Genomic DNA, 23649 nt, shown 5'->3' with positions numbered 1-23649 from the left:
ACAGGTAGGAGAAGCCAGCAGTGAAAGACATAGAAAAAACTTTGGGCTCCTCGGCCGTAAACTACAAATGAGTTAATGTTTTACTGTACTGTTTTGTACTGTACTGTACTGTATTGTATGTATTTTATGTTTTTGTATGGATAGCCATACCTTCACTTTTGTACAGCCTGCCCAGGGACTACAGATGAAAATTAGCTCATGGCTAAATCTGTCTCATTTACATTGATGTGAAAACTGGCATGTTGATTAATGTGCTTTGTCCCTGACAAATAAATTAAAAAAACCCACACCCAATGTGAAGTGAGCGGTGGTCGTGCTTGCATAACATCTTCAGACTAGGATTTGAGTCTAGGATGTACAGCCTATGCTACACACACACGTTTTGCTATGGCAAAACGCTGAGGAAAAAGGCTACAGACATACGACATATGACATCACTAGACAAACATGATGCTACGTACACACATTTTGCTATGGCAAAACGCGGAGGAAAAAGGCTACAGACACACGTGCAGCCACTCTTAGGAGCGGTTTACCACCGCTCAAAAATAAAAATAAATAAGTACCTGTATGCGGTCAGGCAGCAAGGTGTAGATCTTCTCGGCGGTGGAGCGGAGCACGGTCCAGCAGGTGCTGGGGGGGTTGGGCAGGGCCATGGCCTGGGCCAGACCCCTGAGCAGGGCCAGGCGCAGGGACCCCCGCTGGGCTCTGAGGACCCCCCCATCCCCCTCCTCCTCCTGCTGCTGGAAGAGCCCCAGGCCCAGGCTCTCCACAAACACCTGCAGCTTGTCCTCCGACACGTGCTTCATCCAGGTAGACAGGCTCTCGTACAGGCGGCCCCGCGTCTCGTACTGGAGGTGGACGGGACAGACAGAGTGCATGGGGAGAGAGAGAGGACGGATTGTTCAAGGTTCAAGGTTGTACTTTATTGTTACATCTTTTGTAAGAGTACAACTTATTTTGGAGCAAAAGAAGTTAGACCAAGGCACCCTTGAGGGACAGTTAAAAAGCCTTTATTTTGGGGCTAATGCATGGCAAGAAATATTAAAAAAGCACCTACGCGTTGCGGCACAATGCCTTCTTCAGGGTGACTAAGCAAAACAATCGAACAAACATGGCTTTTATAGGAAACAGGATATGACATCACAAGATCATATACAGGTTGACTGGGAGGCTAAAACCATGCCATGCCAGTCTACATTTTGTCCTGGCATGGTTTTAGCCTTTTTAGATCTTGTGATGTCATATCAGGCAGAAATTGTGAAAATAGCCGATCTACATGCTCACATGTAGCTCACATGTAGATCTGCTATTTCCACAATAGAAAGTATTTTCGACTTTCGACTTTCTCTGGTGGGAGTCGACTTGTGTAATAAAGTCGACTGAGTCGACTTGTCGACTTTTTCGTTAATGCCCTTACCTACACTGGAACACAGTGGAAACAGGCCCTGATATACAGTAATTGTACAAAGTCATTAATAAAGTATTCAATCAACCAATCGATCACTGGTAAACAGGCAACAACCACTAACATCAGCACTCACACTGAGGCTGTGGACGAGGGGCGGAGCCAGCCACGAGCCCAGGAACAGAGATGCACTCTGGGACGTCTGCACCTGGCTCGCTGCCAGGAGCGCACACTGATGCTGGACGTCCTGACCTGTAGGAGGACATAAAGACATAAAGATTTGGGGACAACTTCAACTTCTAATTTATTGTTTAGTTATTGAAATAACTTTGCATACAAGCTCCCTATGATATGCAGTTATAGAATAAAATATAGTCATAACAAAAGAGAAGGGAACAAAGGAAAAGGTTAGATAAAAGGACATTATAAAATATCGTTACTGTCGGGCAGAAACCTCTTATCTAATTATTCACTTCCATAAATTAACGCTCTATTGATCATTTACTACAGCGTCACAAAAGTATCAAAAGTAGCAGATGTACAAGATCAAAACGTGGCACGCCGCGCTTCGAGCTTGTATACCTGCTACTTTTACCTTTTTTTTATTTAATCCTGAAAAGTAACAGTTTTGGACATGGAGGTTTCCACCCGACAGAGACCATATAAAGGTTCATGCAAAAAAAAAAAAAAAATACAACTGAGGCAGGCTTGCTCTTTGTGCAAGTAAGAGAAGTCACTTGAAACATGTCCTGTATCAATGGAGTGCATTTGAGCCTGCATGTGTTGAATATGCATTGAATATTTAACTATAAATAGACACATTTGAGTGTGGTTTTACACTCTCTGAGTTAAATGTGTCTTACCGAAGTTGAGCCTCATGAGAGGGGACAGGATGGCGCTCCAGTTGACCGGTGGGTACTGGAAACTGGCTCCTACTGATGCCAGGCACGCCAGAGCAACCTTCACCACGCCTGGGTGGGCACATTCTGGACCTGGGTCAGGGGTATGAGACAGAGATGGATGATAAATCAATCCAAGAGCCTGAGTCTCCCTGAGTGGTGGGATGACCTTACTGTTCCAGTTTCTATACTTGCACCTTTCCCTTGTTTTTGAACATCAACAATGATAAACACAATGATAGTTGTGGGCTCGTTGAAAGCGAGCACACGTATGTTATCTTCATTATTTATCTATCAAGTTCTCCTAAAAAATGACGTAATCTATTAGTCAAGCTCTCTTCAAAAATCAAACCTCGGTTCGAAGTGAAGCGGTGAATTTCTATTCTATGTGTTCTAGAGCTATGAAATCTGTGTTCTAGGATCTATACATTCTGTGTTCTAGATCTATACTTTCTATGTGCTTTAGTTCTATATTTTTATGAATTCTGAATGAATGGATGATTTTGTCTGGAGGGCCAAATTGTCATGTGAAGCTTGACCAATCCTCAATTCTGCATGCACGGGACATGTACGGGACAGACAAAGCCTGTTCATTCTGGACTGGAATGACCATATATGGACATGTACGGGACAGACAAAGCCACTCCTTGGAAGCGGCTTTCACCGCTTAAAAAATGACGTAAGACACTGCCTTTGTACTCAGTACGACAGTACAAAGGCAATGAGGTACCTTAGCCAATGAGGTGCAGCCAAAGGGTAGATGTTTGTGCCCATACATGGTATTACATGCAAGCCCACACTGTTTCGTAGGAACGGTATTTCTAGTTATAAATATTGTTATACAAATCATTCTAAATCAAGTGGACGGTGGTGACTAGAACGACAGGTGTCAACACTATCACTGGGGTCACTTTCAGATCGATTTGATTATGCCACAGTGCCGTGTGGCTTAAAGGGGAAGACCACCCATTTTCAATATTGAACTGTGTTATTAAAGGAGTAGTTCACCCCCAAAATGACTTTTTTTTCTATTTATTACTCAGGCCATGGAGAGTAGAGTTCAATAATATTTTTTGGTTTTTGTCACATTCCTAAGACAAAAATGTGATAACCCCCATTGATTCCGGATGGTGACCCGTTTCGAAACGGGTCACCATCCGGAATCAATGGGGGTAAATTTACTCGAATCAAAATTTTATCTTAGGAATGTGACAAAAACCAAAAAATATTATTGAACTCTACTCTCCATGGCCTGAGTAATCAATAGAAAAAAAGTCATTTTGGGGGTGAACTACTCCTTTAATTGCGACCGAATTGTTTCTCTGTTAAGCACTTGTGCTTCATTTTCTGCTCTGTAAAGCGCTTTGAGCTGCATTTCATGTCATGAAAGGTGCTATACAAATAAAGTTTTATTATTATTATTATATACCCTGAAAAACCGTGTCGCTTGAGTGACCTTCCTTCCGTAACCTTCCTTCTGTAACCTTCCTTCTGTACGGGAGTGATGTCAGTGTGATGTCAGCGAGTTGTGACATCACTTCCTGTACGGGGCGGCTACACGAAATGTGGATAACACTATATATGGAGATAGTCCAGTCCATCATGGCATATGGGACTACCGACAGTAGCCAAAAGAGAAGGATACACAAGACTAAGAAAGACAAAAAAAGAGAAGAATAAAAAAGAAAAAAAAGGAGGAGGAGGATAAAGATACCAAAAGGAGAGAGAAGAAAGGGTGGATGAGGTACAATGTGTCTCAGAAAAGAACATGTAACAAGGAGGTGGCAACGGGGCGGCTAGATAAAGTTATTATGCCTGGATCCGACTTTAAGTCGACACACAGGATTCCAGAAGTGTAGCGCTTATTCGCTCTTGTATCAAACTGGTACTCGAAACGTTCTTAGAATTTAATGTATATTTTCTAAAGTAAATATGGGGGCGGCTGTGAAAAAAAGAGAAGAATAAAAAAGAGAAAAAGGAGGAGGAGGATAAAGATACCAAAATGAGAGATAAGAAATGGTGGATGAGGTACAATGTGCGGTATCCTCCTTGTCAAGCTCGATGTTGGGCATTTGGACCTATACATGGAGAAATGGAGCGAACCTGTTTGGCCTAAACATGGAGATGTGGTACAGAATGACTCATATATGGGCATAAAAAGTATGTCATGTGACATCACTTCCTGTACAGACAGTCAGACAGACAGCCATTGACTCCGGCCTAACAATGGCTACTGTCTATGACGGTAGTCCCATATGACATGATGGACTGGACTATCGCTCACACCCTAGGTGGGGTTGGCGATAGGGCCTTTCTGTGTGGAGTTTGCATGTTCTCCCTGTGTCTCCTAGGGTTGATACCCTCACAAAAACATGAACAAACTCCCCCCAGAATGACAACAACTAGAATCGTCAGAGAAATGCTGTGGTTGGCCAGATAGTCAAGAATTGGCGCGACCTCGCCCTTTAGGGCGAGGTCGCATGTCACCCTGAGGTCGCATTCCACCCTCAGGTGTCTTACTAGTATACCTTAGAGGAGTTGTGTGGAAATAGAAAAAGAGTTCCCCCCCTTCTGTGTTGCCTAGAACTGGAGGATTGATTTTGGGGTTTGTATTGTAAAGTACAACTTGATGACATCACACATTGTACTTTACAATACAAACCCCAAAATCAATCCTCCAACACAGAAAGGGGGGAACTTTTTTTCTATTTCCACACAACTCCTCTAAGGTATATTAATGACACAGTTCAATATTGAAAATGGGTGGTCTTCCCCTTTAAATAGCCTACTGCCAATCTAAAAGCTACCAACATGCTTTGGGCTTTTAGATAGATCAGCCATTACATATTTTTTAAAACATTGTACACTACATCATGGGCTGAAAACTAGGCTGTGTGTTTGTTCTTATGTGATTGTAAAACACAGAGAGGTACAGACCTTTCTTCCCTGCCTCTGACAGGTAGTCGATGATAGCTCTGATGATGCTCTTCTCTGGGAGGTAGCTGAAGTCCTGGGGAACTGACACAGTAAATGAAAGAGAGAGAGTTAGTAGGAGAAATAGAGTAGGTAAGAATACATTTTCTTTTAGTTTTAGTCATATTTTAGTCATCTGAAATGTTTTAGATTTAGTCCGGTTTTAGTCTACTGAATATCATAACATTTTAGTTAGACTACAGTTGTTTTTGTCGAGAAAAGAAAGGCCTTGATTGACACCTGATTTTACCCATGGTTGTATGCTGAAAATAGCCAATCTACAAGCTCACAACATGCCACGCTGTGAGCTTGTAGAGCTGCTATTTTCAGAGTGCAACACCCGAGCGCAGCCAAACATAAAATGGGATCGGACTCCAAAGGAGTCCGACACCTAACCAGTCACTGTTCTCACCTGCTGTGTGGCCGTGGGTGCAGGTCATGTGGGCCAAGTGCAGGTGTCCTACTAGACAGGCACTGTTGGACTGCAGCCCTATGGCTCCTGAGAACGATATGATCTATAGAGAGAGGACACAGTAACACTGTTGGAATGCAGCCCTATGGCTCCTGAGAACGATATGATCTATAGAGAGAGAGGACACATGAACACTGTTGGACTGCAGTCCTATGGCTCCTGAGAACGATATGATCTATAGAGAGAGAGATAGGACACAGTAACACTGTTGGACTGCAGCCCTATGGCTCCTGAGAAAGATATGATCTACACAGAGAGAGAGGACACATGAACACTGTTGGAACGCAGCCCTGTGGAACCTTATAATCTGAGACAGAGCTGGGAGTCAAAGTGGGCATGTCACTATCCTACAGGTTGGAAGACGCAGATGTGATTTAAACAATGGAAAAAGCAAGCGAGAAAATCCATTGGTGATTGAATTTCCCCCATTAAAAGGGACACTTTGACCGGTCATATTGAACACATTGCTGGTCAGGCCTGGAATCAAACCTGGGACAACTGGTAAACAACCCTAATTACAGTGGTTCTGCTTTAAGGCCGTTGCACACAGGGTCCCATTTTATGAGCGGGGAAAAACTGACAATATTTTCTGAAGTCTTTTCTGTGCAAATGCAAATGTTTTATCTAGGTAATATCATTTCAAGAAATTACATAAATTAGAAAACAAATACTTAAGAAGTAGTGAAAATATCCGATCTACAAGCTCACAACGCAACACTTTGTGTTTTTGTTGTGAGATTGTAGATCTGCTGTTTTCACTAGTTTTGCTCCCAGGCAAACGTCTAATTTCTCGTATGGGTCTTGAGTTCGGGAACCACTGCTGTACACAGCAATAAGAACCCCTAAAGAGGTTCCCATCCTAAATGGATTAAACTGGTGGAAAATCTGTGAAAGCATGGTGTTTCCAAGAACGTAACCAAGTTCTAGAACCAAAGCCCTTTTGGTGGAAAAGACCTCTGTGGGATACAGATACGGTAAAGGAGGTTGTACTGTACTTGTGTCATGGATCTGATGACCTCGTTGAGTCTGCCTTGCTGCTGGGATGACAGCTCTGTCTCTGTCTTCAGCTGTAGCAGGCACACACACACGCACACGCACACGCACACGCACACGCACACACACACACACACACACACACACACACAATCTATCAACGGGGAATTAACTCACTACAGGTGCAACAGTTAAAGGTAGGGTAAGAGATATTCTTTGGTTAAAACAAAAAGTGTTTTGTTAAAAAGTTAAAAGCTCTACATAATAATATAGTAATATAGAGTGTTTGTTCAGTAACAGGAGTCTCCCATCTCTCCATCTCTTTAAAGATTTATTTTGGGGCTTTTATGCCTTTATTGATAGGACAGTTACTAGACTGACAGGAAATGGGGAGAGACAGGGAGTGGCATGTGGCAAAGGATCGGGAATCAAACCGGCGACGCCGCCAGGCATCCATGCCAATGTGGCAATGCCTAAGTGGTATGCGCCTGGACCAGTAGGCCAGCGGGCGCCCCATCTCTCCAGCTCTTTACTAAACAGAATACGAGGTGGGGGGGGGGGGGGGGGGGGTTTAAAGAGCGCTGTGTCGTTACCTGAATGACGTAGCTCTCTGACCCCGCAAGAGCAACCAGCCCATTGACAGCAGCCAGACGCTGCATGGTGGGACAACCCTGAAAACATACACATTACATTAGTTCCATTACACTGGAACACATCCAAGACATGTCACTGTACACTGAAAAACATGTACCTGTCTGAAGGATGAACTGGAACACAGCCAGCGCACATTCGTCTGTTAGATGATATTAGCTTTCAAATCTATATTTCTGCCACTGCATTCAAAAACATTTATAAACCTAAAGTCTTCAGTTCACATACTTGTACAACAGCCTTTTGTTGTATGAAGGGGCGCTAGACAACATTCAGCCACTAGAGGTCGTACTTTTACACAACATCTACTGTTGCATGAGATTGTGTCTATGTCCCTGTTTTTATTCGAATGTTATCTACAGCATTGGTTCTCAAAGTGGACCCCCGGGGCCTCCTTGAGGGAGTTCCAGGGGGTCCCTAGCTAAATGACAGTTAGGAACTAAATGGCCCCTTATGGGTCAGTAACTCAGAGAGTGTACACATTTTCTACACTCTCAGAGATGCATTAACATTGATTTTATAATACAACTTGGGGTCCCAGAATTAGAAATGCCAGCCTAATGCATGTCAAACTGGGGGTCCAATTAAAACAGGTGCTTGGTCTACCTGTTTTCCTAGATTTTTCTACTATTTCTTTGCATTTGATGTATTGATGTTGATGTACTGATGTGTTACCTTGCTTACTGAACATCGCTCTGGATTAAGAGGGTCTGCCAAATGCTTAAATTATAAATTGTAAAATGGTTGAGAATCACTGCTATAGCCACACAAATCTTCTCTTATGGGAGTCACTGGCATATATTTTCCAATGGGGGTCCACGGGCTAATAAGGATCAATTTGGGGGTCCTTGACATGAAAACGTTTGTGAACCACTGATCTACAGTATATGCCCTTTGTATTCCACTACTGCACACACTGTAGAATTCTACAGAACGTGTTGCACTCTCTCAAGATTATGTCACAGATCATTTACTGCCTTTACACTACCATCAGTGAGAGACAACAGGCGACAGGGCTGAGCAAATAGAAAACATTTAGATGCTGTCTGTACATGCAAGACAAGGGACAATTGTGGTGAAAATCTTGCATTTAAATACAAGAGGGGGAGTACCTCAGCCAGTAGGAAGTGCATTTAAACAAGGTATAGTTCAGTACCTCAGCCAGTAGGAAGTACATTTAAACAAGGTATAGTTCAGAACTTCAGTACCTCAGCCAGCAGGATCTTGATCCAGGCAGCCAGCAGTCGAGGGTGGATGTCCTCTGCCTTCCCGTGACCACAGGCAGCCAGGCCATGCACCACCAGGCCCAGAGCCAGGGAGAAGCCTGGAGTCTGCACACACGCACAGCGCACACGCACAAGCACACGGGCACACAAAGTCACCTTCTCAGTTTCTCTACCAGTGAGCCTATAGTGGATTCCGCTAAAAGTCCTTACAAGCTTGCAAAAACAGAAAACCACTTAATTGAACAATTATCACCTTTAAAGGCCCTGTCCACCAAAATAAAAAGTCCATAAAGGAGTTGTACTGTACAGTAGAACGTTCTTTGCTGTGGCTTTGCCCTCATGAAGTATTCCATATCCAAGCATTATGCATACGTTTGGTCTTCCATCATTTGGTTGTCTGTCCACAGAGAACACACACCCAGCACAGCGTTACCACACAGCCATTCACTGCATCACTGAGAGGAGTCAGCCTTCATTCACTGATGCTGCATGTTGTGAGGCTGCTGTTCGGTGTGTGACACTGTGTACCTCATTGATTTTAACAGTCTGTTGGAACTGTGATTCCCAGCATTTAGTTAATAAAAACTAAATCAGGGAAGTATTAACATTAAAATAAATGAATAAATACATAAATATCCGGTACATTTCCGCTGCCTGCATCATTTTGGCACGATTGTCAGGGGTAGACACTCGTGTTTCTTTAGAGAAGATGTCGAACACCACATTCATGTGGAATGGTTATTGTGAAACATAAAGCATTGGAAGATTATAATAAAATTGAAAAATTACGTAGTACAGTTAAAGCATACTCATTTGGCGCCTCAGACATGAAAGGGTTAATTGTCCAGCGCCTTTTATTTTGAAGGCCGGAAGTAGATCGAGCTAACTAAACGAATTCCTACTTGACGGAGATTTACCCGGAAGTAGTTCTAGTCCAAATGTAAACAGGGGTGGAAGATGGATGCCTTTATGCTTGTGCTATTTTAGCGAGAATCCAATGCCATCCTTGGCATCAAAAGTGTTCTTTTGGAGAAAATGGATGATAAAGATGAGAAAGACCGTTGGTTTCAATGTTATGGGATCATTATTGTGTGCACGTGGATGCGCGATGATGATGAATCGGCGACTCCACCCGTGCCAGGGCTTTTCACCGGACGGTAGGTAGCCATTGCCAGCTTTACTGTATATTGCCCGCGACATCGTGGGATCGGCACTCTAGATACCTTTTAATATTTCGCGAGTATTCGCGGGAATGGCTCTATAGGAGTTAAAATACTCCGAAAGCAGGCATACCGTACATACACACAACTATAATCCAACTCATATCTCTCCAGTAAACATCCCTAACATCCCACTGACCTGCTGGTTCTCCTCAGTCAGGCTGCGCAGGGAGTTCATCACCTCCTCTGCCTTGGTGGAGTCAACCAGACCTCCTCTGAACGCTGAGACCCCCACACACGCCACAGAGTAGGACAGCACCTGGACACATGATGGGGGGATATTACATATGCAGTAGGACAACAGCTGGACACATGGCATAAGACATTATATATTAGGGGTGTAACGATACATTTTAACAGCAATACAATACGCATCACAATACAAGGTTGACAATACGATACATGGACGATATTGGTTCATTCATGGCGATACGGTGCGATTCGATTCAATGTTTTAAAATCGATATAGTAACTATTTAGCAAAGAAATAAGATCTGTGTAAAATATCTATTATTATAGAAGTAAACTTATGGAATGGAAAGGTAATTATACCCCTCTTTTTCATTTTCCCTCTTAAAATTGCTAAATACAAGGCACGAATACTTAGTTTCCATACAGTACAATGAATTATTTGCATTGCAAAACGATTCGATACCGATTACTGCATTATAAAACGATACCATACAAAGCGGTATGATATTTTGCTTTTGCAAACGATATAGTAGATCATTGCAAATTAAAATCGATTTTTCGATTCAGTTACACCCCTATTATATATGCAGTTGGACAACCCCTGCACACATGACAGAGGACACATTATATATGATGATGGGCTGGCCTCAGTCTCAGCCAGGACAGTGGACCGTCCTGCTGTCACTGTGCACACGCTGAACGCTGACGAGACAGAACATCATTTCAAAGATGTAAAAAAAAATCCTCATCTACAAGCATCACATAAGTTGTAAGCTTGTAGATAAGTCTATTTTCGGTATTAATAGACATACCAGTTGTGCTTGAAATTATTCAACCCCCTCTGACAAATGTGTTCATTAGATAGATAGATAGATACCTTTATTATCCCAAGGGGGAAATTTAGTTGTCCAGTAGAAGCACAGCAGTATACAGTTATTTACAAAGTTACAGAGACGTAAGAAAGATAGATAAGAGGGAAAAAAACAAAACAAAGACAAGAGCAGTACAGTACCAATAAGGAGAAGGTGCATCAATAGAGGGGGCGAATAATATATAAGAATATATACATAAAGTGTCTTGCAAAAGAGACCATAGCAGTCAATGCTAGTTAGTGCAAACAAGTATCTCACTGTCAATGTTAAACAAAGCAAAAAAATACTCAGAAACTACCAACACTAACAACCTAATAGTGCAGTGTCAAAAATCAGTGCGAAAAAAAGAAGAAACTAGGAAGCGTGTCACCGCAAGGCGCACATGAGCACTCTTCCTGTAAGGTCCTTAGAGGTCAAGGTCAATACAGCAATTGTTCCTTAGAGGTCAAAGTCAATACAGCAATGGTTCCGTAAGTCTAAGTTAGTGTATTAGTGCATTAGTGCATTAGTGTAACCACTGTTCCTTTGACGTAGAACTTGTCAACTATGCTCAAAACTGTAATTTCTTTGCAATTGTGTTATGTCCTTTTCCCCCTTTTTTTTTTTTACAAAGCAATAAACTCTTCTCTGATCTTTTCTGACCATTCCTTAGATTTAGCCATGTTTTTTAACTTCTCTAAACCCAGTCAACAAGTCAACACACTTCTAGTCAGGCCAGGTTGCACATCTGATGCAACTATTTAAGCCCTTGGTTAGTCGATTGCAGTTGATTACAGATGTTTTCAGGTGTAATTAAGGGTTGAATAATTGAAAGTGAAAGTGGTGTTGAAATTGGCATTTAGCATTGAATTTGGAAGAAAAAAACACAACAAATTCTTGTATGATTTATTTATTTCATTCAGTTGTCAGTTTGTGAATTTAGCCAATAAACCAGATTTTCAGAGAGGGGGGAGTTGAATAATTTGAGCACAACCATATGTGAAAGAAGAAGTAATGTCAATGACAATTGGTGAAATCGGTTTCAATTGACTATCATCCCTGTCGTCATTAGAATTTACAATGAGAATGCAATTATGTTAAATGCACATTTTGCAGACCACAATGCAATGACCGACAAAACAACAGAGGGAATTGTGATGTGTATAACTGATTCCCAAGCCAGTTGTCCTCATAACCCCTGCCCGATCGCTGTGACTGGCTGAGAGGTGGAGGGAGTGCTTGTGTTGGTCCATGTGAGGAACTCATTCTGTCCATACTGTGGCTTGCCAACAGGGACAGCATGCTTGTAGGCCTGACTCAGGTCTGACCTCAAGGCCTGGCTCTTGTCTTGACTGGCCTGCCTTGTTCATCACCCGTCTATGCATCTTAAAGCCACATATACAAAGTCAGGTCACAGGTAGCAGTGACTGCCAGTGAGCTCCAGACCTCCCCTTCTCTGGCCACCTTAGCCAGCTACCCATTTAGAACGGGAACACATTATTGTGTATCATTATTTTATGCTTTAACTATTGAAAAATAGCACATATACAAGCTCACAGTTTGGATGTATGGTCTAAGGCCAGAAAGTATTTTTTTGCCACTCAGTAGGCGTTCCTGCATAACTTCCGGGTATGTATGATGATGATGTCACACACATACCCCTTATTCCAATTCAAAAATATCAAAAATAGCAGATCTACAAGCTCAAAACGCGTCGCAGTGCGACGCGTTTTGAGCTTGTAGATCTGCTATTTTTTACTGTATGCATTGTGGCCCTCTGGAGTGAATGTGAAAAACAACAACTGGCTTGGGAACCACTAGGTCACTGTTCTGGTTGTCTGGTTGTATAGTGTGTGTGTGTGTGTCTGTGTCTGTGCCTGTGCGTGTGTGTGTGTGTGTGTGTGTGTGTGTGTGTGTGTGTGTGTGTGTGTGTGTGTGTGTGTGTGTTGGTCAGTCACCTCCTGCAGCATGCGTCCCTGTCCACTGCTGTCCTGCAGGCTGCCCAGCAGCTTGTCCAGCAGGAGGCCCACGCGGGCCCGGTGTTCAGCCTGACCACTGCTGGACAGAGTGCCTAGAACCAAGCCCAGGCCCAGGACACAGCCCGCACTGATGGATGAACACACAAAATGACAACTCAGTCATTTTGCAGGTGCGATTTACTGTACATTAAGCAAGATAAACACAAGGTAATACATTAAATGCATAGAAATGGTCTCATGAGGAGGTGGCATAACGCTATTCTCATGCATGCTTAAAGGGATAAGAAACCCCGCCTCTAATTTGTTTTATGGGATTTCAGAACATGAAAAGATTTCTAAAATGTAGGCGTGGTTATCTGCCGTTGTGGGGGGAGGGGGCGGAGTAATGCGTCTTGTAACAGAGAGAGACAGACCGAAGCTGTCAGCAGTGGGCACTTGTTGCTTTTCTATTTCGGAAACATTTTTTAAAACCAGCCATTGGAGGTGTAAAAAGTATAAAGATTCGGCAACTCCATGTTCTGTAAGCTCCATGTTCAGCTCTGGACCACGGAACCAGTGAAGAATGGACGCTAGGCTCGCTATTTGCTGTGTAGTGTGTGTGTGTGTGTGTGTGTGTGTGTGTGTGTGTGTGCGCGCGCACACACAACGTCCACACACACGAAAACTAGCAGATCTACAAGCTCACAACGCGTCGCGGGGCGCGTTGTGAGCTTGTATATTAGCTATGTAGCTATGTAGCCTAGCTAACAGCCGTAACAGCAATAGCTTCTCATGTAAACACGTTGGTTTCGGCTCTACGGCTATTAGCTAGGCTACATACATAGCCGATATACAAGCTCACAAGGCGTCGCTTTCGCGACGCGTTGTGAGCTTGTAGATCTGCTATTTTCCGTGTGTGGACGTTGTGTGTGTGCGTGCACTGTCACGACACGCACGCACACACACACACACACACACACACAGGCTACACTACACGGAAAATAACACAGGCACCACACAGTGTAACTGTCTGTTGACACAGAGCCTGCTCTTCTCTCTGGCTGAAACAATCATACAGTGAAACCACGCCCCCCCTTGATACGACTCTGTAAAACAAACGTTAATATTAATTAGATATGCCTACGTCACGTTACACCACAGAACATTGATAGCTAATATTTAATGAGTGGCGTGAAATATTTCTTTTTGACCTAGAAAGTGGAAGTACACAGAAATAGCTACAGAGACAGCAGAAAGCTCTGAATCCCCAAGCCTATGGGCAAATTGAACCATATCACTGCTCCCTATCACAAGTGACTCATTGATATAATATATATTTATAGAAAAAGTGATTTTGTGTTTCATGCTCCTTTAATCACTTTGATTGTTGTATTGCTTATTGCTTATTGTATTGCTTTGCTTGTTGTGGGTCGCTTTGGATTTGGAGCTTCCAGTTTGGGTATTGAAGTTGATTAAGTCCCATGAGGAGATGGCATAACGCTATCCTCATGCTTAATCACTTTGATGGTTGTATTGCAAGGCAGGACGCCCCTGCCTTGCACAGTCCCATGAGAAGTCTGCCATCCATAAGATGAACGATTCTCTCGTGATTAATTGGAAATGACGCAAGTTCGGGGACTGATCAACCTGAGCTGGCCGCCTCCGGAGAGGGTGTATAGTGTATAATGGCCGAAACACCCTAAGACCTGGAGGAACACTACTGATGATGCGTCCTAGATTAAAAACTAACCCCAGCCCCCCCCCCCTCCCTTGCATCCATCATTCACCACCACACACACACACACACACACTCTCACACGCATGTGCCTGCACAAAGGAAATTAACATCTTATCCTGTGTTTTGTAAATCTAGTATCTAAACCAAGAAGAACCTATCATCAGTCCAACAGTAGAATTTCTATAATCCATACATTGTAACTATACACTCTATAGGATGCCAGGTCAACAATGACCTGGCATCTGTCTATATTCTACATACTGTAACATGCTATCTAAATGACATGTTCGCCGTTGCACAAGACTGCATAGTCATCAAGGCTACGGCAAGTGCTACGGGCTAAATGGTCGCAGATTTGTGTGAACGCTCACAGCTTGTCCGTATGTATCTCTCTGTCTGTCTGTCTGTCTGTCTGTCACTGTGGTTCTATGGGTTTGTCGCTCTGACATCATGCTCTGGTGTCACTGTGATGTCAGGGGAACCACTCTTAACATAATGGGTTTGCCGCTCTGACATCACGCTCTGGCTTCACTGTGATGTCACACTGAAGGGGAACACACACTGGACGCGGAGGCGACGCGGAGGCGGAGGCGGAGGCGGTGCGGATGCTGCGCGTCAAAACATACAGCCCCATTATTTTCAATTAACTAACCCAAACCGGCGGCGTCAGACACGCGCAGCCGCGGGTCTGCCGCCTCGCCTGCCGCACCGATACGCTGCTGTTCTGTTTTTCCAGCGATGCCGCGACGTGACGCTGCGCAGCCGCCCACGTCCAGTGTGTGCTCCCCTGAAGAGAATCCCTTTAATGCCCATATGTGGAGTTCCCTGATGTTATCAATATTAAGCCCATATCTAACATGACTTCATATGGGAATGTCCATATATGGAGGCCACATCGGCCACATACCACACAAACAGAAATGGCCAAGACAGATGGCCAAGACAGACCATATCTGTTTAGCTGGTTCTATAGGAAGGGATCCCCACGTATGGGCATACAAGGGTATGATGTCAGATGTCATAGACATCATAGGACATTCACATAACGAATAACTGAGTAAGCATGTTTGGGATCAAACAGCATATCTCCATATACAGTATATGGATCTCCATATATAGGTACCAAGGGTCTCCATATATGGGTAACTGGTCCGATATACAGTACATCACTGGCCAGATGGCCAAGAGTTGGCGCATGTCGCCCTGAGGCGTCTTACTAGTATGGACTCTGAAGAGGTGAGTCTTCAGGAATGTCTCTCTCACACACACAGACACCTGATCTAAAGACATTTGGTACTGACTTGTACTCCAGGCTGGGGTTGAAGCAGCAGGACTCCAGACTGTCCAGAGAGCTGGTCAGGAGGTCAGCGTCCTTCTGGGCAGAGACCTCACTGGAGAGAGGAGAGATCACAACCATTAAACTAAGAGAAAGCTTCTGGGCAGAGACCTCACTGGAGAGAGAGGAGAGATCACAACCATTAAACTAAGAGAAAGCTCTGCAAAGCAGAATGTCTGCAACACCCCAGGTTACCACGTTCAACATGGCATTCTTAATTTAGGCCAGCCCAGTATGTTAAAATGTTTTAGAAAATAGCAGAACTACAATATCACAAGGCATTGTTAGCTCATACATCGGCTATTTCTGCTACTTATAACTGTGATACTGACATACAAAACAAGTATAAAATAGGGCATTCATTTCTGAAATCTAAAAATAAAAATGAAATAATGGAAAAAAAGTTATAATCGAAGGTAGAAAAGGGGTATTTGGATTAGTGTCATTTTAGATTTTAGTTAAAGCATAATTTTATACTTTGGCTACACATGCAAGCTCATAGCTCATATCCTGACACGCTATGAGGTTGCAGATCTGCTATTCTTTTATTGTGACAATTTGTGCAAATCTTTTAGTATAAATATTATTTTAAAGCGAACATTTTAACTCCAGTCGTTGGGTCCCTGTAAGAAAACATTTTCAGATGGGGCATACGCAGCCAAATACATGTACTGTAATTTCTCGTGGTCCTTTACATGAAAAATCAAACCTCGGTTCGAAGTGAAGCAGTGAACTTTTATTCTATGTGTTCTAGAGCTATGAACTCTGTGATCTATACATTCTTTATATTCTGAATGAATGAATGATTTTATCTGGAGGGCCAAATTGTCATGTGAAACTTGACCAATCCTCAATTCCGTTCTCATTGGACATTTTTAATCATCCAATCATCAGACCGGGACGGACGATACACACATATTCTGGACGTACGGGACAGATATGAAATGACCATATATGGACATGAACGGGACACACAAAGCCACTCCTTGGAAGCGGCTTTCACCGCTTCAAAAATGTTGATAACCACTGATATAGAAAACTGTTAGGACTTAGAAAGACATTGTAGAAACGGCCTCAGGTCTAAATAGGTTAACTATGATGTGTACCTGAGTCTCTCCTGGTGCAGAGCCGACAGCACCAGGCCCAGGGCCAGGCCAGAGTGGAACTGGACGGCCTGGGAGTCGTCTGCGGTGGGCTGTCCCGGCAGGCCGGCCCGCAGGGTGGTCAGCACCTCTGCCACGCCCTCCCTGTGCCAGCTAACCAGCGTGGGCACCGCCAGGGACAGAGCCAGGGCGGCACAGGAGCGGGCGATGGCACTGGCCGTGTTCTCACCCGAGTAGGAGCGCTGAGCAGGAGGAGGAGGAGGAGGGTTGTTGGAGTGACCGTTAGAAAAATATGTATGGAGAAGGAAAGAGGACACAGTGTGTTAGGATGTCTCTGGAACAGTTTTTGTGTTGCAGAACTATTCGAATGGGGGGCACGGTGACGCAGTGGTTAGCGCAGTAATGCAGTAATCCTGGTCTCTATAATGCCTCCCCCTGGCCAGCCAGGGCGCCTGATGGAGGGGAAAGGAACTGGTTGGAATAACTCCCCACTGTCAGGTGAAAAGAAGCAACTTGGACTCCTCATGCATTGAAGGAAGCATGAGGTCAGTCCGTTGTCTCCCCAGGCAGAGGGAGTGCAGAGCCCAGGATTACATAGGCATTTGGCACTGAAAATGGGTTACAAAATTGTGGGATTAAAAAATATATATTTATATTTGAATGGGTTGTGAGTAAATATAAATGTTTGTCTTTTCCTACATACATTTCTTTTACAAAGATTTAAAAAGTAGCTCACAACTTCTGTTGTCAGCCATTGTGAGCTTGTGGAAGGGCTATTCTATCTAGTTTGGGTCCCAGGGAGATTTCATTTCTGGTTCTAAAACGTTTGGGAACCACTGGTCCAACGCTATGCAACAGGAGGAGATATGCCATATCATGATTCAATTAACCCAAAGTTAGACTATGTCCCGGTAACTCCAGAACCACATGGGTTTGATCCTGGTCACTGCCAACTCAGCATATGAGTAGCATGGCTTGGGTGTGACAAGTCATGTGGCAAGTACTATGAGCTGATGGTAGGTGTGGCGCTCCACCTCAGCAATCCATCTCCCAGGGGTCTAGTGCAGGGGTTTTCAAAGTGGGTGACTGGCCACCCTGGGGTGCTGTGATGCCAGTTCAGGGGTGCCGCGAGATAATTTGATAATATTTGGAATTCATCAATATCACTTCACTATGCTTAGTAAACAGACCTGATTTGCACTGTACTTGATGAGTTCTTTTTCCATCTACAACTCTCTTCACCAAAAATAGCAGATCTACAAGCTCACGACACATCATGTTGTGATGCGTTGTGAGCTTGTAGATCAGCTATTTTTGGTGAACCTCCCCCCCTCCAATATGATGTAAGATTCTAAAAATTAACAGTGTAACTCAGGGGTGCATGGATGAAAAAAAGTTATTTACAGGGGTGCCCTGAGTCAAAAAAGTTTGAAAACCCATCGTCTAGCGCATTGTAACGGGGACAGATTCCCGCATGTTGCCGCCTGATACCGACAATAAGCCACTCCCGACCTACTTGTTAGACTATGGCTGTATTATTTCTCAAATAACATCATTCTGTTATTCAACCTATATATACATTTAGACTAGTTACTATATTTTGAACCTTTATATCAGCCCCTTTCCCCAGACAGTGAGACATACAGTACAGTATGGACACAGGGACAGAGCAAAGACAGTGCTATTTACATGTATGAACCAGGGGAAGACCTGTCCTCTGGCCTTGTAGCTGCTGTTGATGACACTGAGCAGGGTGTCCAACACCATGGACAACCAGCTGGACGTGGGGACAATCTCTGGACCCACCTGCACACAAACCATGGAAGAGGTTAAAGACAGCAAAACACCTTCTTCCTACAAGCCAGATAGCAGGGCACACGAGCGGAGTGGAGCGGTGACAAAAGCCTCCGCGTTCCAGAGGGCTCTTGTCCCACTCGCTCATCACTCTGGTCAGCCACCGGGCCGCTCCGCTCCCCGTCGCTGATTTTCGCATCTCTCGCTCCGCACTCGCTCCACGCTCCGCTCAGGGTCGTCAATCAGAGTCAAAAAAGTAGTTTGCTACCATGTCCGAAACACTTTCTCCTTTGCCAGTGTGTTCCCAACACAAATGCCTGCGGTAACGTGAGCCTCAGCTTTGATGGAGACTTGGAGTGTTGTCCACTCAACATGCGGCGCGCGGCCCCAACAGGATCGGCTCGGAGCGGAGGAGGGTCGGCGCTCAGACCCATTATAAAAGTAGCTCACTCACGCGAGGAGGAGGAAACAAAAAAAAAACGGCTCGCTCTGCTCCCCGCACCGCTCACGCTCCACTCCACTCCGCTCGTATGCCCTGCCAGATAGATAGCATTTTCTAGGTTTTATATCAGGTTTTTACTGAATGGCTGCATGGTCTACCTACGTTCTTTTTTATTAGATTACTATTTCTATGAAATGATGTATTGATGTTGATGTATTGATGCATTACCTTGCTTATTGTAAATCGCTCGGGATTAAAAGTGTCTGCTAAATACCTAAATTACAGTTTACAGTTTAAGCATTTAGCAGACACTTTTAATCCAAAGTGACTTACAATAGCAGATAATACATCACTATAATAAGCAAGATAATATGTCAATACATCAACATCAATATAATAAATGCATAGGAATATCAATCTAGAAAAACAATAACATAGTTAGACCACGCACCTATCAGTAAAATACATTTCTAAAACCAAAAACAATGCTAACTAACTTCATGTATGGTCAATGAGTGTTACAGTAGTGTAGGGTGGAGTCTGAAGAAATTACAAATAGTAAGTTAGTAACCATAATTATAGCGGTTTCTTATGATTATCCACAGACCTGGCTGTGAATGATTACATTGGGAAGTAACTATTTTCTAAGTCTAAGTGTGTCCACACACTGTAGCGATGTAGTTTAGACATAGTGATGAGGATGTGGTGTCTCTCTCTCTCTCTCTCTCTCTCTCTCTCTCTCTCTGTTTCTCTCACCCCTAGGCTGCCATCAGGGTCCAGAGGGAGGTTGCTCTCATACTTGGCCACGACTGCAGCCAGACCACTGAGAGCCAGGATGGAGTTCCCCTGCACCACGGGACTGTCTCTGAAAACACAGCAAGGACATGGGGCATTATTATAGGCAAAAACATTTAACCCAGGGGTCTTTGACGGTTTCACGCCAAGGACCCCTTAGTTGAGAGAGAGATGAAGCAGGGACCCCTCACAACCTTTTTCATAGTTTCCATATTATAGTTTAATTGTTTGACAGCACAATAATCAGTGTATTTTGGATTCATGTCAATTTGTGTTTTCAGATATTTAACCACTTGAACTGTCAATACTTAATACATTTGACTTTTCACTCTGTACAAGTCTGCTCTTCCCCCTCTAGACTAAACCTCTTTGCCGAAAATAGCCGATCTACAAGCTTTGTTGTGAGCTTGTAGATCTCTAATTTTGGCAAGTGGTCAATATAAAAAAGGAGGAAAAAAAGTTTCTATCACACAAAGATTTGGAGGACCCCCTGTAGTAACTCTGAGGACCCCCTAGGGGTCCCAGACCCCCTGTTGAAGACCTCTGATTTAAAATAGCTCATAAAACTACATCCTCTTAATTTAAAATTATTATTATTATTTTTCTGAAAAGTAGACAAAGTGAGTGTAAAGCAGCTGTCTGAAAGTTTGATACCCTGCCTCTTCCTGGCTGCGCGTCGAAGTGCCTTTGAGCAAGACAACCGGCACTTCTTGGTGCCTGGTGTGGTTGCCTCTAGCAGGATTCCCACACATCTTTACCAATTAATTTCCAAAACTTTTACCAGAATATTTAACCCGATTTCCAGGAGTATATGCTTACTACTATGCGCAATGCACAAAGACAGGTAGTGTATGCCAGTGGTTCTCAACCATTTCAGGCCGTGACCCCCGAAATAATCATAACTGAGGAACCCGGCACCCTGAGGAGTACTAAGAGTTGAGGAATTTTGTATAACACGGTTTTATTGTGAAAATAGCAGATCTGCATGCTCACAAGGCCTCGCAACGCGAGGCGTTGTGACCATGTAGATCTGCTATTTTCACAATTTCTGCCTCTAATATTTGACAATTTGGCCAATGTTTAATTTGTCATTTCAGAGGTATTAACAAAATCAATAACCAAAGACAATGCATAGCTATTTTTTCCAGGACCTTCCAGGACCCTTGATCAATTCCAAAACCTTTCCAGTACTGGAAAGATATTTTTCTAATTTCAAAATATTTCCAGGAATTTCATGACCGTGGGAACCCTGCTCTAGGGATGGAGCTTGTTATTATTTGTATTGATAACTAACACCTTATCGATCTCGCTTATTTAGCCAGGCTTTCATCAAGCAAGCCCACTATTGATCTTTTTCTATTTTGTGGGAAGATGTGAGACGACAAATTCTGAACAGAACCAGTATCGTTTTTATTGTCCAGTTGTGACTGAGTTTGTGGCAGACCACCATCTAAAATGACAAGATGACTCGTAGTTTGGTTCTTGACAAGCCCAAAGCTTATTGACAACCGATAAATGTGTTATCGAGTTTGTAGATGCCTCCAGTGTCAGTCTAAATGTGTTAGGCGTTATAACATGCAATGCCATGTTCACCGAAAATAGCCGATCTACAAGCCCACAAGCTGTGAGGCAGTATATTAGTTATTTTTAGTGTCGTGCAAATCACCCATCACCACTTAAACCCCAGCAGAAAGCTGCATTGTGAGCTTATAGATCGCCTATTTTCTGCTAAGATATTTAAATGCGGAGCGGAAAAACATGTTCAGTACATTACAACGTGCAACATTAACATTACAATGTGTTACTGGAAACAATAAGCCTCTGGGCTTTCTTGTGTTTTATCCTTTAGAATTTGATGTGTTCTTCGCTCGTTATGTTTTATGCATTCTACACTCGTTCTTTTTCAAATAAATATGTCAATCGATCGGTCAAAAAAACGTAGGTTTACACGAGTATAGCTGTTGTCCAATAACAATAATAATAAACTTTATTTGCACGGCCCCCCCACCACAGACCAAGCCCACACAGTGCTTTAACAACCAAATAAAACCCGCCACTTCGCCGTCATAAAACAAATGAAAGCAAGTCAAGAGACAAAGGCAGCGCATACTAATAATAATGCGGTGTGAAACAGGATATAAACGCAGCAGGGATACGAGAGACATTACATGAAATGAAGTCAATAAAAATAGGGTTTTAAGATATTATTAGGAAGGAATCCAGCTGCTGCCAGAGGTTGAGCAGCACTCCAGAAAGATCATTATGAAACAGATATAAGAGGGAAGGAGGGGAGGGGGGGGGGGGGGGGGGGGGCTGTGGTTTCTGGCCATCCATAACCTCGCCTACCAGGGCCTACCAGGCTTTCTGGGGGAAAGCCTGGTGTTCGTTCACAACAGGCCGCTTGGTTTCCGCCCTACGCGAAAACCACTAGAAGAAGCAGCGTCGCTTTGATTTGGTTCCCTCTGTTTGTTTCCCCAATCCCTATTAAAATGCTTGAGTAGCCTAGTGTAGTCTTGCCAGTCGCTACGAGTTGGACTAAAAGATGCATATACCAAACAAATTTTCCAAAAGCTAAACTACTCCGCATCAAGGAGTTTATTAGGTAGGCCCTAAAAGTATGTCCTTGAGCGCAGGGGAATCATTTGGGTTAAAACTGTTTCCGGTGGATAGTTCCGGCCAAATTGTAGTCCTTTGAGTACTACAACATGACGTTTTGTGGTTTCCGCGAACGAGTCCCCCTGCTCTTCTACTGAGCCGTGTAGACCCTTGTGGTCGGGTGTAGGACCACTACTGGTCGACCAGAGGTACTGCATGAGTGCCGAATGGAAGCTCAACACTAAAGATTTCAGCGGTCGCGCAACGGTCATTCCCCGGTTCATTCCATTTAGCACAAACCTATATTTTTGTAGTATTGAAGTCATACAATATAATAATTTCGCTCCTTTTGCACCTGTATGAAAACATACATACTTATAGACTTTTATGTAAGTATATATTATGTAAATATATACAATTCAGTGTGGCACCTCTCAGTGGTAGAAGCACTGGATTCCAAGTAGATATAATTTTGGGGGTTTTAACTCTTTGAGTGCCAATCCCGAACTAGTTCGGCTTTATTAGCGTATCGTAGAGTGCCGATCCCGAACAAGTTCGGCTTTAAAAAAAAAAAAAAAACTTTTTTTTTTTTTTGAAAATTTATTTTTTTTAATTTTTTTTTATTTTTTTTGGACCCCATCAAATCTGGTGAACATGATTTCAATCGCGATTTTGCATGTTCCACCCCCATACAACCCCATCTAACATACAGGGCAGCCATTTTTGTTTACATTACATGTAAAACATAATGGCGATTATCTCAAGAATGCCTGAACGGATTTCCAATCGGATTTTTTTGTTTGAAAGCTGTGAACAAACTGCACAAATCCACTCCAATGCAATCCAGGATTGCATTGGATTTTTTAGAGCTCATTCTTCTCTGTTTTTTTCCCATGCATGAGGTGTGCAAGGTTTAATCATGGCTAAGTTGACGAAAATAAGGCTTCTAAAATGCTTGGTAGCCAATAGCTAACTTCAAGCTAACTTCATCCTCTTCCTGTAC

At 43.4% G+C, this 23649-nt stretch overlaps 1 protein-coding gene across 1 annotated transcript in view; it reads right to left on the bottom strand.

Moving 5' to 3' along the window:
- focad (focadhesin) overlaps nt 1-23649 on the bottom strand; it is a 157637-nt gene that overhangs the window by 10266 nt on the left and 123722 nt on the right. Inside the window, exons 25-38 of the mRNA XM_080742164.1 lie at nt 20013-20121; nt 18710-18826; nt 17024-17262; nt 15883-15972; nt 12844-12991; nt 9982-10101; nt 8605-8727; nt 7339-7416; nt 6748-6819; nt 5693-5795; nt 5245-5325; nt 2272-2400; nt 1545-1660; nt 567-851 (exon numbers count right to left, since the gene is read on the bottom strand). Of these exons, the coding sequence (XP_080598290.1) occupies nt 567-851; nt 1545-1660; nt 2272-2400; nt 5245-5325; nt 5693-5795; nt 6748-6819; nt 7339-7416; nt 8605-8727; nt 9982-10101; nt 12844-12991; nt 15883-15972; nt 17024-17262; nt 18710-18826; nt 20013-20121 (1810 nt within the window). The remainder of the gene's footprint in view (nt 1-566; nt 852-1544; nt 1661-2271; nt 2401-5244; nt 5326-5692; nt 5796-6747; nt 6820-7338; nt 7417-8604; nt 8728-9981; nt 10102-12843; nt 12992-15882; nt 15973-17023; nt 17263-18709; nt 18827-20012; nt 20122-23649) is intronic.

Source organism: Nannobrachium achirus, assembly GCF_963921795.1.
Source record: "Nannobrachium achirus genome assembly, chromosome: 14".
Lineage (NCBI taxonomy): Eukaryota > Metazoa > Chordata > Actinopteri > Myctophiformes > Myctophidae > Nannobrachium > Nannobrachium achirus.
Note: the sequence above shows the minus strand (reverse complement) of the source record. Positions and strands in the feature narration are given on the sequence as shown.